The 14,726-nt window shown below is 32.6% G+C and overlaps 1 protein-coding gene and 1 long non-coding RNA gene across 3 annotated transcripts in view; both read right to left on the bottom strand.

Moving 5' to 3' along the window:
• Positions 1 to 5,886: 5,886 nt before the first annotated feature.
• LOC127732207 (uncharacterized) lies at positions 5,887 to 12,517 on the bottom strand. Of its 2 annotated transcripts, none has more exons than XR_007996125.1 (2): positions 12,422 to 12,517; positions 5,887 to 6,348 (listed from the first exon to the last, which is right to left on the bottom strand). It is a non-coding gene; the product is annotated as an uncharacterized LOC127732207 (long non-coding RNA). The 2 variants fall into 2 exon arrangements; XR_007996126.1 differs by lacking the exon at positions 12,422 to 12,517 and adding an exon at positions 6,599 to 6,778.
• Positions 12,518 to 12,522: 5 nt separating this feature from the next.
• Positions 12,523 to 14,726, bottom strand: part of LOC127732201 (trafficking protein particle complex subunit 9-like) — a 66,598-nt gene continuing 64,394 nt past the window's right edge. The window contains exon 24 of the mRNA XM_052241277.1: positions 12,523 to 13,889. Coding sequence (XP_052097237.1) covers positions 13,728 to 13,889 — 162 coding nt within the window. The 3' untranslated portion in view covers positions 12,523 to 13,727. The remainder of the gene's footprint in view (positions 13,890 to 14,726) is intronic.

The raw sequence follows: 14,726 nt of genomic DNA on the forward strand, positions 1-14,726 counted from the left end.
AATCTAAATACATGGTAAGATTCAGCATATCAAAGAACCCCATATATTCAATTTTTGTTGAAATCAAACAAAGTTTAATTTTGGACCCCAATTTGGACCAACTTGAAAACTGGGCCAAAAATCTAAAATCTAAATACATGTTTAGATTCAGCATATCAAAGAACCCCATATATTCAATTTTTGTTGAAATCAAACAAAGTTTAATTTTGGACCCCAACTTGGACCAACTTGAAAACTGGGCCCATAATCAAAAATCTTAACACATGTTTAGATTCAGCATATCAAAGAACCCCAAGAATTCAATTTTTGTTAAAATCAAACTAAGTTTAATTTTGGACCCTTTGGACCTTAATGTAGACCAATTTAAAAACGGGACCCAAAATTAAAAATCTAAATACACGGTTAGATTTGGCATATCAAAGAACCCCAATAATTCAATTTTTGATGAAATCAAACAAAGTTTAATTTTGGACCCTTTTGACCTCAATATGAACCAATTTGATAGCGGGTCCACAAATCAAAAATCTAAATACATGGTTAGATTCAGCATATCAAAGAACCCCAATAATTCAATTTTTGATGAAATCAAACAAAGTTAAATTTTGGACCCTTTTGACCTCAATGTGGACAAAGTTGATAACGGGGCCCAAAAATCAAAAATCTAAATACATGGTTAGATTCAGCATATCAAAGAACCCCATATATTCAATTTTTGTTGAAATCAAACAAAGTTTAATTTTGGACCCCGATTTGGACCAACTTGAAAACTGGGCCCATAATCAAAAATCTAAATACATGTTTAGATTCAGCATATCAAAGAACCCTAAGAATTCAATTTTTGTTAAAATCAAACTAAGTTTAATTTTGGACCCTTTGGACCTTAATGTAGACCAATTTGAAAACGGAACCAAAAATTAAGAATCTAAATACACGGTTAGATTCAGCATATCAAAGAACCCCAATAATTCAATTTTTGATGAAATCAAACAAAGTTAAATTTTGGACCCTTTGGACCTCAATGTGGACCAATTTAAAAACGGGGCCCAAAATCCAAAAACTTAATACACGGTTAGATTCAGCATATTAAAGAACCCCAAGAATTCAAGAATAAAACCCCATTGAAATTGATCAAGAAATAAGCAATTTATACGAAGTATCTTCTTTTGCACAATACTGTGCAATTGAATATTTCTTGCTATTGCGCAATACTGTACAATTGACAATTTCTTGCTATTGCGCAATATTGTGCTATTGGATATTTCTTGCTATTGCGCAATACTGTGCAATTGAAGATTTCTTGCTATTGCGCAATACTGTGCAATTGAAGATTTCTTGCTATTGTGCAATACTGTGCAATTGAAAATTTCTTGCTATTGCACAATACTTATTAGATAATAATTTACACATCCTGTTTGGTGTGTATCTCCTACCATATCATTATTATTTGCTTTTAAATATTAATCAGAAATAACCAACTTAAAATGGAAAATTTTAAAAGAAAAAAAAAAGGAAAAAAAGAAAAAAAAAGAAAAAAAAAAAATCCCCCCCCAAATTTTTTGAACCCCCTTATGATTCATCACCCCCAAACTCAATCCCAGCCTTCCCTTTGTGGTATGGTACCTTGCAGTACAATTTCAGAGAGATCCATACAATTGAACACAAGTTATTGTCTGGAAACTAGAAAAATGCTTATTTTTGGCCCCTTTTTGGCCCCCAATTCCTAAACGTTTAAGGCAATTACCCCCAAACTCAATTCCAGCTTTCCCTTTGTGATATGGAACCTTGTAGTACAATTTCAGAAATATCCAAACACTTACACACAAGTTATTGTCACGAAACTAGAAAAATGCTTGTTTTTTGCCCCTTTTTTGGCCCCTAATTCCTAAAATTTTGAGGCAATTACCCCCAAAATCAATTACAGCCTTTCCTTTGTGATATGGAACCTTGTGGTACAATGTCAGAGAGATCCATACACTTACACACAAGTTATTGTCTGGAAGTTACAAAAATGCTTATTTTTGGCCCCTTTTTGGCCCCTAATTCCTTAACTGTTGGTACCATAACCCCCAAAATCAATCCCCACCTTCCTTTCGTGGTATTGAACCTTATGGTAAAATTTCATGGAGATCCATTCACTTAAACTAAAGTTAGAGTGCGAAAACCAATGTGTCTTCGGACGACGCCAGACGACGACGACGACGACGACGACGACGACGACGCCAACGTCATACCAATATACGACCAAAAAATTTTCAATTTTTGCGGTCGTATAAAAAGGACCTGGAAATACAAAATGTTGAACAGTGCAACAGAAAAGTCTCTCTCACAGGTAAATGAAGCAAATGGAATGATTTTAACAGGTTTCTACTTGAAATATTCACCTTTTCCCTATTTGAACTCCTTCACACTGCAAGTGACACTTTTCATCTGTGATAGTTCTAGCAGACAATGTTTTGATCCAAACCATTCCTAACTTTTGAGGTTTCAAAAATATCTGTGGTTGAAAGTATGCTCAGACATAACTCCTGTGAATCTAAGGTACCATTACCTGAAGCAAGCTGTTTCACTGTATCAATATTGATTTCATTACCTTACTACATTTTAAATTTGCATTGTTTAAATTAGTCAGGAACCTGTTTCAGTGGTTGTCGTTTGTTTAATATGTGGTTCTTAAGTGTTTCTTGTTTCTCGGTTTTTATATAGATTAGACCGTTGGTTTTCCTGTTTGAATTGTTTTACACTAGTCATTTTATTGCCCTTTATAGCTTGCTGAGCCAAGGTTCTGTGTTGAAGGCCGTACTTTGACATATAATTGTTTACTTTTTACACATTTGTGACTTGGATGGAGAGTTGTCTCATTGGCACTTATACCACATCTTCTTATTTCTAGTTAGAGAGAAGTGAAAAATACGAAAGGGACATTCATATTCATTAGCCAAAAAAAAATGACTGCCATGACAAAATAAAAATCAAAAGACAAACAACAGTCTACAAAACACAAACATAGAAAACTAAAGGTTCAGCAACACCAATCCCACCAAACACGAAGGGGTTATCTCAAGTGCTCCGGAAGGGTTAGCAGATCCTGCTCCACATGTGGCACCCATCGTGTTGCTCATGTTAGTACAAACCCTGTGATAAGTCTCGTTCTGTAAATCACATTCAAGGAAAAAAAACGTGATTGTGGTGTATACAACAATTGGAACATATAAGTCATCATCTGTGTATAATTTCTGTTGTAACACTGAAAAATATTGCTGATGTATAAACGAAAACAAAAATAAAACTATGCTTTAATAAAGAAAACAATTTATAACAAAGATCAATACATAATTCTACACAAATCCAATCTGATTAAAAAACAGATCCTGTGACCACCCTTCAAGGATATGAAAACGCTGGGTTCTACTTTCTGTTTTGAAGTTTTTCGGGATCCTCTGGTTTTGTCATGATGATACACACCTTCAAAATTTGAAGGCTGACACTTCATTGGCTGATGTTATAATTATCAGAACAGAGTGTTGTCAGATCCTTGTAAGCAAATCGTGGACACAGGATCAGTATTTCATTCAGATTGACACAAATCAATCTCAATATTGCATCATCCCATTGTTCACTATACCGTATAAGATATTTTTAGCAGTATATTTCATAAAAGGTGTATCTTACATTTGAGCTTATTGAAATTCAACAATTCTATAAATATGGGGTATTTAGCTTTATACAAACTGAGTTTTCATTTCAACACTATACTTCTGAAAAATAAGTTTTCACGACAACTTTACACTTCTCCTCGTTCATTCACAAATATTTTGTTTCCTTATTTTTATATACTGTGGATTCATTATAATTCGTGTGATACTAATTTTTGAGGATTTTATAAGTAAAGATGAACTGAGAATTTAAATGAGATACAAATTTTCTATACGGTTGTATTTAGACTTTGGCAAAAACCACATAATGAAAAGTCCTTAAACATACAATATTTTGTACATCCATGAAAATTTGTACCCATGAAAAAACAAATGAATCCACAATAAATTAATAAGCTTTAAATCAGCAATTTATGGCAATAAGGTTCACCTTATACTCATCATATATTCAAAACATGTTTGTATAACATTTGAAAAAGGGTTTTTCATAAGTATATTATGTCAGTTTACAGTCATTTGTATATTTACACTTACCTGTATCTTTTTACCTTATTTCACAACCTTGGTATAATGTTTAACATGAAAAAAAAATTGATATTGAAGATTAGCACTATAAAATGGCAAAGCCAGAAAGTGACCTGGATTCCATTACATATAAATACTACTGACCAAGTTTAATTCAAATACATCATGGTTTATAATAAATGAACATGTTTCTGCCTATATGAAGTAAAATTAATGCCTTATAATTCAGTAATAAAATGCTCCGCAGGGCGCAGCTTGATACGACCGCAGAGGTCGAACCCTGAACAGTTGGGGCAAGTATGGACACAACATTCAAGCTTGATACAGCTTTGCATTTGGATTGTGATTAAATATTTGACACAGCATAGGTTTCTGACACAGAATGAATGTGGTCTAAGAACTTAAAAATTTTTAAATTGGACATTCACCTATTATGGTCCAATATCCAAAATCTAAATACATGGTTAGATTCAGCATATCAAAGAACCCCAAGAATTCAATTTTTGATGAAATCAAACAAAGTTTAATTTTGGACCCTTTCGACCTCAATGTGGACAAAGTTAATAACGGGGCCCAAAAATCAAAAATCTAAATACATGGTTAGATTTAGCATATCAAAGAACCCCATATATTCAATTTTTGTTGAAATCAAACAAAGTTTAATTTTGGACCCCGATTTGGACCAACTTGAAAACTGGGCCCATAATCAAAAATCTAAATACATGTTTAGATTCAGTATATCAAAGAACCCTACGAATTCAATTTTTGTTACAATCAAACTAAGTTTAGTTTTGGACCCTTTGGACCTTAATGTAGACCAATTTGAAAACAGAACCAAAAATTAAGAATCTAAATACACGGTTAGATTCGGCATATCAAAGAACCCAAATAATTCAATTTTTGATGAAATCAAACAAAGTTTAATTTTGGACCCTTTGGACCTCAATGTGGACCAATTTAAAAACTTGGCCCAAAATCCAAAAACTAAATACACGGTTAGATTCAGCATATTAAAGAACCCCAAGAATTCAAGAATAAAACCCCATTGAAATTGGTCAAGAAATAAGCAATTTATACGAAGTATCTTCATTTGCACAATACTGTGCAATTAAATATTTCTTGCTATTGCGCAATACTGTACAATTGACAATTTCTTGCTATTGCGCAATATTGTGCTATTGGATATTTCTTGCTATTGCGCAATACTGTGCAATTGAAGATTTCTTGCTATTGCGCAATACTGTGCAATTGAAGATTACTTGCTATTGTGCAATACTGTGCAATTGAAAATTTCTTGCTATTGCACAATACTTATTATATAATAATTTACACATCCTGTTTGGTGTGTATCTCCTACCATATAATTATTATTTGCTTTTAAATAAAAATCAGAAATAACCAACTTAAAATGGAAAATTTTAAAAGAAAATATAGGAAAAAAAGAAAAAAAATGAAAAAAAAAAAATCCCCCCCTAACCAAATTTTTTGAACCCCCTTATGATTCATCACACCCAAACTCAATCCCAGCCTTCCCTTTGTGGTATGGTACCTTGCAGTACAATTCCAGAGAGATCCATACACTTACACACAAGTTATTGTCTGGAAACTAGAAAAATGTGTTTTTTGGCCCCTTTTTGGCCCCAAATTCCTTAAATATTGAGGCAATTACCCCCATCATCAATCCCAGCCTTCCCTTTGTGGTATGGTACCTTGCAGTACAATTTCAGAGAGATCCATACACTTGAACACAAGTTATTGTCTGGAAACTAGAAAAATGCTTATTTTTGGCCCCTTTTTGGCCCCCAATTCCTAAACGTTTCGGCAATTACCCCCAAACTCAATTCCAGATTTCCCTTTGTGATATGGAACCTTGTAGTACAATTTCAGAAAGATCCATACACTTACACACAAGTTATTGTCATGAAACTAGAAAAATGCTTGTTTTTTGCCCCTTTTTTGGCCCCTAATTCCTAAAATTTTGAGGCAATTACCCCCAAAATCAATCCCAGCATTCCTTTTGTGATATGGAACCTTGTGGTACAATGTCGGAGAGATCCATAAACTAACACACAAGTTATGTCTGGAAGTTACAAAAATGCTTATTTTTGGCCCCTTTTTGGCCCCTAATTCCTTTACTGTTGGTACCATAACCCCCAAAATCAATCCCAACCTTCCTTTTGTGGTATTGAACTAAAGTTAGAGTGCGAAAACCCCTAATTCTTAAACGGTTTGAGCAATAACCCCCCAAAGCAAATCCTAACCATCCCTTTGTGGTATGGAAACTTGTAGTATAATTTCAGAGAGATCCATACACCGTTCCACAGTTATTGTCTGGAAACTAGAAAATGCTTATTTTTGGCCCCTTTTTGGCCCCTAATTCCTTAACTGTTGGTACCATAACCCCCAAAATCAATCCCCACCTTCCTTTTGTGGTATTGAACCTTATGGTAAAATTTCATAGAGATCCATTCTCTTAAACTAAAGTTAGAGTGCGAAAACTAATGCGTCTTCGGACGACGACGACGACGCCGGACGACGACAACGACGCCAACGTCATACCAATATACGACCACAAAAATTTTTTTGCGGTCGTATAAAAAGGACCTGGAAATACAAAATGTTGAACAGTGCAACAGAAAAGTCTCTCTTAAAGGTAAAAATGGAAGCAAATGGAATGATTTTAACAGGTTTCTACTTGAAATATTCACCTTTTCCCTATTTGAACTCCTTCACACTGCAAGTGACACTTTTCATCTGTGATAGTTCTAGCAGACAATGTTTTGATCCAAACCATTCCTAACTTTTGAGGTTTCAAAAATATCTGTGGTTGAAAGTATGCTCAGACATAACTCCTGTGAATCTAAGGTACCATTACCTGAAGCAAGCTGTTTCACTGTATCAATATTGATTTCATTACCTTACTACATTTTAAATTTGCATTGTTTAAATTAGTCAGGAACCTGTTTCAGTGGTTGTCGTTTGTTTAATATGTGGTTCTTAAGTGTTTCTTGTTTCTCGGTTTTTATATAGATTAGACCGTTGGTTTTCCTGTTTGAATTGTTTTACACTAGTCATTTTGTTGCCCTTTATAGCTTGCTGTTCGGCGTGAGCCAAGGTTCTGTGTTGAAGGCCGTACTTTGACATATAATTGTTTACTTTTTACACATTTGTGACTTGGATGGAGAGTTGTCTCATTGGCACTTATACCACATCTTCTTATTTCTAGTTAGAGAGAAGTGAAAAATACGAAAGGGACATTCAAATTCATTAGCCAAAAAAAAAATGACTGCCATGACAAAATAAAAATCAAAAGACAAACAACAGTCTACAAAACACAAACATAGAAAACTAAAGGTTCAGCAACACCAATCCCACCAAACACGAAGGGGTTATCTCAAGTGCTCCGGAAGGGTTAGCAGATCCTGCTCCACATGTGGCACCCATCGTGTTGCTCATGTTAGTACAAACTCTGTGATAAGTCTCGTTCTGTAAATCACATTCAAAGAAAAAAAATGTGATTGTGGTGTATACAACAATTGGAACATATAAGTCATCATCTGTGTATAATTTCTGTTGTAACACTGAAAAATATTGCTGATGTATAAACGAAAACAAAAATAAAACTATGCTTTAATAAAGAAAACAATTTATAACAAAGATCAATACATAATTCTACACAAATCCAATCTGATTAAAAAACAGATCCTGTGACCACCCTTCAAGGATATGAAAACGCTGGGTTCTACTTTCTGTTTTGAAGTTTTTCGGGATCCTCTGGTTTTGTCATGATGATACACACCTTCAAAATTTGAAGGCTGACACTTCATTGGCTGATGTTATAATTATCAGAACAGAGTGTTGTCAGATCCTTGTAAGCAAAGCGTGGACACAGGATCAGTATTTCATTCAGATTGACACAAATCAATCTCAATATTGCATCATCCCATTGTTCACTATACCGTATAAGATATTTTTAGCAGTATATTTCATAAAAGGTGTATCTTACATTTGAGCTTATTGAAATTCAACAATTCTATAAATATGGGGTATTTAGCTTTATACAAACTGAGTTTTCATTTCAACACTATACTTCTGAAAAATAAGTTTTCACGACAACTTTATACTTCTCCTCGTTCATTCACAAATATTTTGTTTCCTTATTTTTATATACTGTGGATTCATTATAATTCGTGTGATACTAATTTTTGAGGATTTTATAAGTATAGATGAACCGAGAATTTAAATGAAATACAAATTTTCTATACGGTTGTATTTAGACTTTGGCAAAAACCACATAATGAAAAGTCCTTAAACATACAATATTTTGTACATCCATGAAAATTTGTACCCACGAAAAAACAAATGAATCCACAATAAATTAATAAGCTTTAAATCAGCAATTTATGGCAATAAGGTTCACCTTATACTCATCATATATTCAAAACATGTTTGTATAACATTTGAAAAAGGGTTTTTCATTAGTATATTATGTCAGTTTACAGTCATTTGTATATTTACACTTACCTGTATCTTTTTACCTTATTTCACAACCTTGGTATAATGTTTAACATGAAAAAAAAATTAATATTGAAGATTAGCACTATAAAATGGCAAAGCCAGAAAGTGACCTGGATTCCATTACATATAAATACTACTGACCAAGTTTAATTCAAATACATCATGGTTTATAATAAATGAACATGTTTCTGCCTATATGAAGTAAAATTAATGCCTTATAATTCAGTAAAAAATAAAGTTTTTATTTCTTTTGAAAATAGTAATTCATGTTGTGTTTGGGGGCTTAAGGCTGTTCCAAAATTTGTCAGGATGGGAGGCAATCAAATTAATTAAATTTTTGTGGTCACATGTGTTTTGGAATTTCGTAAAAATCATAAGTAAAATGAAATTTTTAATTTTATTCTTGGTCAGGGTCTCCCATGCTCCCAATGCATTTGTTTCTGGAACATCCCTTAAAGAATGAAAGTTTATTCATTAAGTTAACACAACAAAACAAAATTAATAGCAAAACTCCTAAACAATAGCAAAGATCAATTTGACAATTAATATTCCAGAGAAACAAATTACCATATTCTATGTGACCTAATTAAAGATACTTTCATTTAAAAAATATAAAACTACTATATATTAAAAATTCTATTGTATAATACATTTCATAAGTTGTTGAAACTCTGTACAGTTAACAATTATAAATGTGAAATAATTTAAACAATTTTTTTACAAAATGAAATATCTCAAAATTTGACCCCTGATTCAAAATTTTTTTACCATAAACCTTGCAGATCTTTTCCTTCAGTGAATGCTTTTTTTTCTAAACCTGACAACTGCCTCAATGGTCATTTGTATGCCTCAAGTTGTGAATTTGATTTCCTGGTCAAACCAAAGACTTGAAAATTGGTATTTGCTACTTCTTTACTACCCATTTGACATTAAGGAATACCAACATTAGACTGGATGGCTCAGAGTTAAAATAGTGTGTCTTCAATAAAAGTCGGAAAGATGGTTGACTAATAGTATACTACTATTACTATTTCTTATTTCCTATCCTCTAACATTCTTTCAAATAACTAATGGTGAATCGACAATATATATAGAAAGGTTTCAATTGACACAATTTGAGCAAGAGTTACTTCCCTTTTCTCACCATGTTGGAGGTTTGTTTGCACAAATTCCTTATTAAATCAGCAAAATTCAACTTGTTATACTGACCGCTAGACTTTAGAAAAAGTTTTTTGAACCTCTGGCCATTGTTAGTCTTGTGTGTCTTTTTAATTTCGGTTCATTTATATGTTTCGGAGTTAAGTGTGACTTCCATTTTCTATGAACTAGTACACATTTTTGTTTAGGGGCCAGCTAAAGCCCACCTCCAGGTACGAGATTTTCTCGCTGTGTTGAAGACCCATTGGTGGCCTTGGCTGTTTTCTGCTCTTTGGTCAGGTTGTTATCTCTTTGACACACTCCCCTTTTCATTCTCATTTTTAATATTTTGAACAATTTTAATTTCTTTTCGCCTTGCTTGATTCACTTCAGATCTTTTATCAGACTTGTTTGTATTATATGTTTTAATTTGGTTAATCAAATAAGAAAATCAACCATTTACACCTCCAGCATGGCAGCCAAGGGAAATAACTCACACTCAAATTACACAAAAACCTTTCTACACAGATTTGTCAGTTTATGGTAGAAAATTAGTTTATATCAAGATTCATTAAACACACTCTGTAAAATTTCTTCAGTACACACTGCTAAATATTTAACTATCATCAGCATATACATTTTAAAGAATACACGGCAAATAATTTATAAAATATCTAATTAATAAAATACCATTTGTATCTAAACAGCGCATGCAGCAGATGAAACTATATGGCAAGATTTGTTTTGTAAAAAATCTAAATATTTAAAATCATCTGTTGATACTGAAATCATTGATATGGCTCAATAAAATGCTTCGCTGGGGCGCAGCTTGATACGACCGCAGAGGTCGAACCCTGAACAGTTGGGCCAATTATGGACACAACATTCAAGCTTGATACAGCTCTGAATTTGGATTGTTATTAAATATTTGACACAGCATAGGTTTCTGACACAGAAAGAATGTGGTCTAAGAACTTGAATTTTTTTAATTTACCTATTATGGTCCAATGTCCAAAATCAAAATACATGGTTAGATTCAGCATATCAAAGAACCCCATATATTCAATTTTTGTTAAAATCAAACAAAGTTTAATTTTGGACCCCAACTTGGACAAACTTGAAAACTGGGCACATAATCAAAAATCTAAACACATGTTTAGATTCAGCATATCAAAGAACCCCAAGAATTCAATTTTTGTTAAAATCAAACTAAGTTTAATTTTGGACCCTTTGGACCTTAATGTAGAACAATTTAAAAAACAGGACCCAAAATTAAAAATCTAAATACACGGTTAGATTTGGAATATCAAAGAACCCCAATAATTCAATTTTAGATTAAATCAAACAAAGTTTAATTTTGGACCCTTTTGACCTCAATATGAACCAATTTGATAACGGGGTCCACAAATAAAAAATCTAAATACATGGTTAGATTCAGCATATCAAAGAACCCCATATATTCAATTTTTGTTGAAATCAAACAAAGTTTAATTTTGGACCCCAATTTGGACCAACTTGAAAACCGGGCCAAAAATCAAAAATCTAAATACATGTTTAGATTCAGCATATCAAAGAACCTCATATATTCAATTTTTGCTAAAATCAAACAAAGTTTAATTTTGGACCCTTTGGACCTTAATGTAGACCAATTTGAAAACTGGACCCAAAATTAAAAATCTAAATACACTGTTAGATTCGGCATAACAAATAAATAAATGTGATCAAAGATTTTACAAATCTAATGCGCCATACTGTGCAATTAAAGATTACTTCTTGAAATTTTTCAATATTTGAAATTTGAAAAAAAATAATATTTGAAGAATAATTCTTTTTAATTTCTGAAATCTGAAATGAGAAAAAATTGATCCCCCCACAATTTCTTTTTATCCCCCCCCCTTTTTTTCCCCCAAAAAATTCTTTCCCTCAAGATATGGTCATAATCTCAATTCAAATTTCCAATGGAGTTGGCAACCATAATTACCCATTTAAATTTACCATAGTGCTAACTTAATCTATTTTATAATAGAATTAAAAATATAGTGTCAAATCTTTCATATGGATTTTTTTGTTAAAAAAAAAGATGCAACATTTGCAGATATTTTTACTGGTCTTCCTTTAGTTATGCATTTCTTTAAACATAATTTAAAAGCAGTGTAAGGGAAGTAACCAAAACGTTGTATTTGGATTACCTCCCTTACACTGTTTTAAATTATCTTTATCGTTCATTAACCATTACTTTATACATAATTTAAAAGCAGTGTAGGGGAGATAATTTCAATGATGTATTTGATTTATCTCCCTTACACTGCTTTAAATTATGTTTTGTACTCAAGTATTTGTCCATTAACCAGGACAACCTTGTTTTTCCCCCTTTTTTGCCCCTTATTCCTAAACGGTTTGAGCCATAACCCCCCAAAGCAAATCCTAACCATCCCTTTGTGGTATGGAAACTTGTAGTATAATTTCAGAGAGATCCATACACCGTTCCACAGTTATTGTCTGGAAACTAGAAAATGCTTATTTTTGGCCCCTTTTTGGCCCCTAATTCCTTAACTGTTGGTACCATAACCCCCAAAATCAATCCAAACCTTCCTTTTGTGGTATTTAACCTTATGGTCAAATTTCAAAAAGATCCATTCACTTAAACTAAAGTTAGAGTGCGAAAACCAATGTGTCTTCGTATGACGACGCTGGACGACGACGACGACGACGACGACGACGACGACGACGACAACAACGACGCCAACGTCATACCAATATACGACCACAAAATTTTTTTGCGGTCGTATAAAAATAAATCAGCCTTAGCTAAACACCAGCATTAATCAATTAATGTGCTTAATTTACAATGAATACATTATAAAAGGGTTTCAAATTTTTATGGATCTTGTTCTTCAGAAAAGCAAAAATGTCTATAGCCAATTCAAACATGAGTGCAAATCAAATTTTCTATGAATAATTCATCTGAATAATTAAGTAGAAATCAAGCTTTTCTAAATAAATGTCATCTAAAAACTTGATAAAATGAACAACTTGAGATTTAAATGGTTAACCTGGTCAATTTCTCAACTACTGTTAACTGAATAAACATGTAACAGCCGTCTATGGTTTCACCCTGTAAACTTCTATGATTGGTGTAAAATGATCTGAAATGTACATGTATGAAGATTTGTATATTTTCCATACTGTGGATTAATTATTTTTTGTGGGATACCAACTTTCCTGGATTTCGTATGTAAAGTTGAACCACAACTTTCAATGTTCAACAAAGTAACAATTTTTCTATAGGCTTGTATACAAACTTTGGCAAAACCACGAAATCAGATATCCACGAATATACAATTTTCCTCAAGCCATGAAAATTGGTCACACAAAAATATATGAATCCACAGCCATCAAAGTAAAATAAAAACTTCAGGGATATAATTTTAACTGACTGGAAGGAAGGAAAATCCCACAGGGGCTATTCCATTAAAATTGATGTGGGACGGTAAGAAGGGAGGTTTCGTTTTTTGATATGAATTGTGGGTAAAATTATGTTTGTTGTAGCTGGATATTGGAAATCCCTTCCTACTCTCACACATCCATTTAAACAGGAATTCCCTTTCACAAATATTACTTTTTAACTGGTTCATTGATATTTGATGACACTTGGCTTTATAAATCAAACCTGGAACAGATGATTTCAACTGTAAAGTGCACATGTCACTTCATGAAAGTTCTCTATAGTCAAAAAATTACTTTTGAACAATTTCATCGAAATTTTGGACAATTTCATTGAAATTTGAAGACACTTGGTTTCATAAATCACACCAGGAACAGACAAATTCAGCTGAAAAGAGAATGCATCACTTCATGAAATTTTTCCATGGTAAAAAAATTAGTTAATAAATTCTATCTATCCTCTTCGTCAACAATCAACAGAATCTTATAACATTTGAACACTATACTTTCTGCGTTAGTCCGTCGAACAGTGAATTTAACATCTAATGTATAATGTCCACTAACATGAAATAGGAATGATGTTGAAAATTTCACAGCACTAGAAACATCAACCTGAAAAATAGTTATGAATTATAGATTAATAGCACACATATTTTACTCTCTAATGTAGGCCTGTACATACAAGTCTGGTACACATACATATTTATTAAGCTTCCTTAAAAATCTTTTCTCTCAAATATGTTATGTTTTTATCTTTCCAATTTTTGGGTATCTAATGTCCTTTAAGAAGGTTGTTTCATGAGCAAGCAATGTTAGCTCAGAAAAAAATCAGAATTGTTTGGGTAAAATATCATGTTTCAGGTGATTTTCTTAAAAAACCTTCCTTAGCTATTTTTTTTCAGTGCACATTTTCTTAAATTATTGAATTGTGCATTTCCTGAACCGATTTTTGTTATATGCTTGTTTTCATATATACCTTTTGCAATTGATACAAAAAAAATAGTTAAACCCAACCACATGTTCATGTGCTTGTATAAAGACAGAAACTATCTCAATGATTGTCTTTTATTATATCTTAATGCTTTTTATGTCTGTTTGTTTTGTTCACACATTGTTGTCAATATAATGGCATTCAATGCGACTGTCATACAAGTGAGAGGTTTAGCTAGCTATAAACCAGGTTTAATCCACCATTTTCTACATAAGGAAATGCCTGTACCAAGTCAGGAATGTGACAGTTGTTTTCCGTTCGTTAGATGTATTTGAACTTTTGATTTTGCCATTTTATAAAGAACTCTAGGTCTTGAATTTCCCCTGGAGTTTGGTATTTTAGTTATTTTACTTTTTGTCATCTAGAGAATTTGGTTTTTATTTCAAATTTGGGTAGCATCAATTAATTTTATTTTTCAATACTCTGAGTGTTTTTGACCTCAAATATATCATATTCTA

The sequence above is a fragment of the Mytilus californianus genome, unplaced genomic scaffold, assembly GCF_021869535.1.
Source record: "Mytilus californianus isolate M0D057914Y unplaced genomic scaffold, xbMytCali1.0.p SCAF_22, whole genome shotgun sequence".
NCBI lineage: Eukaryota > Metazoa > Mollusca > Bivalvia > Mytilida > Mytilidae > Mytilus > Mytilus californianus.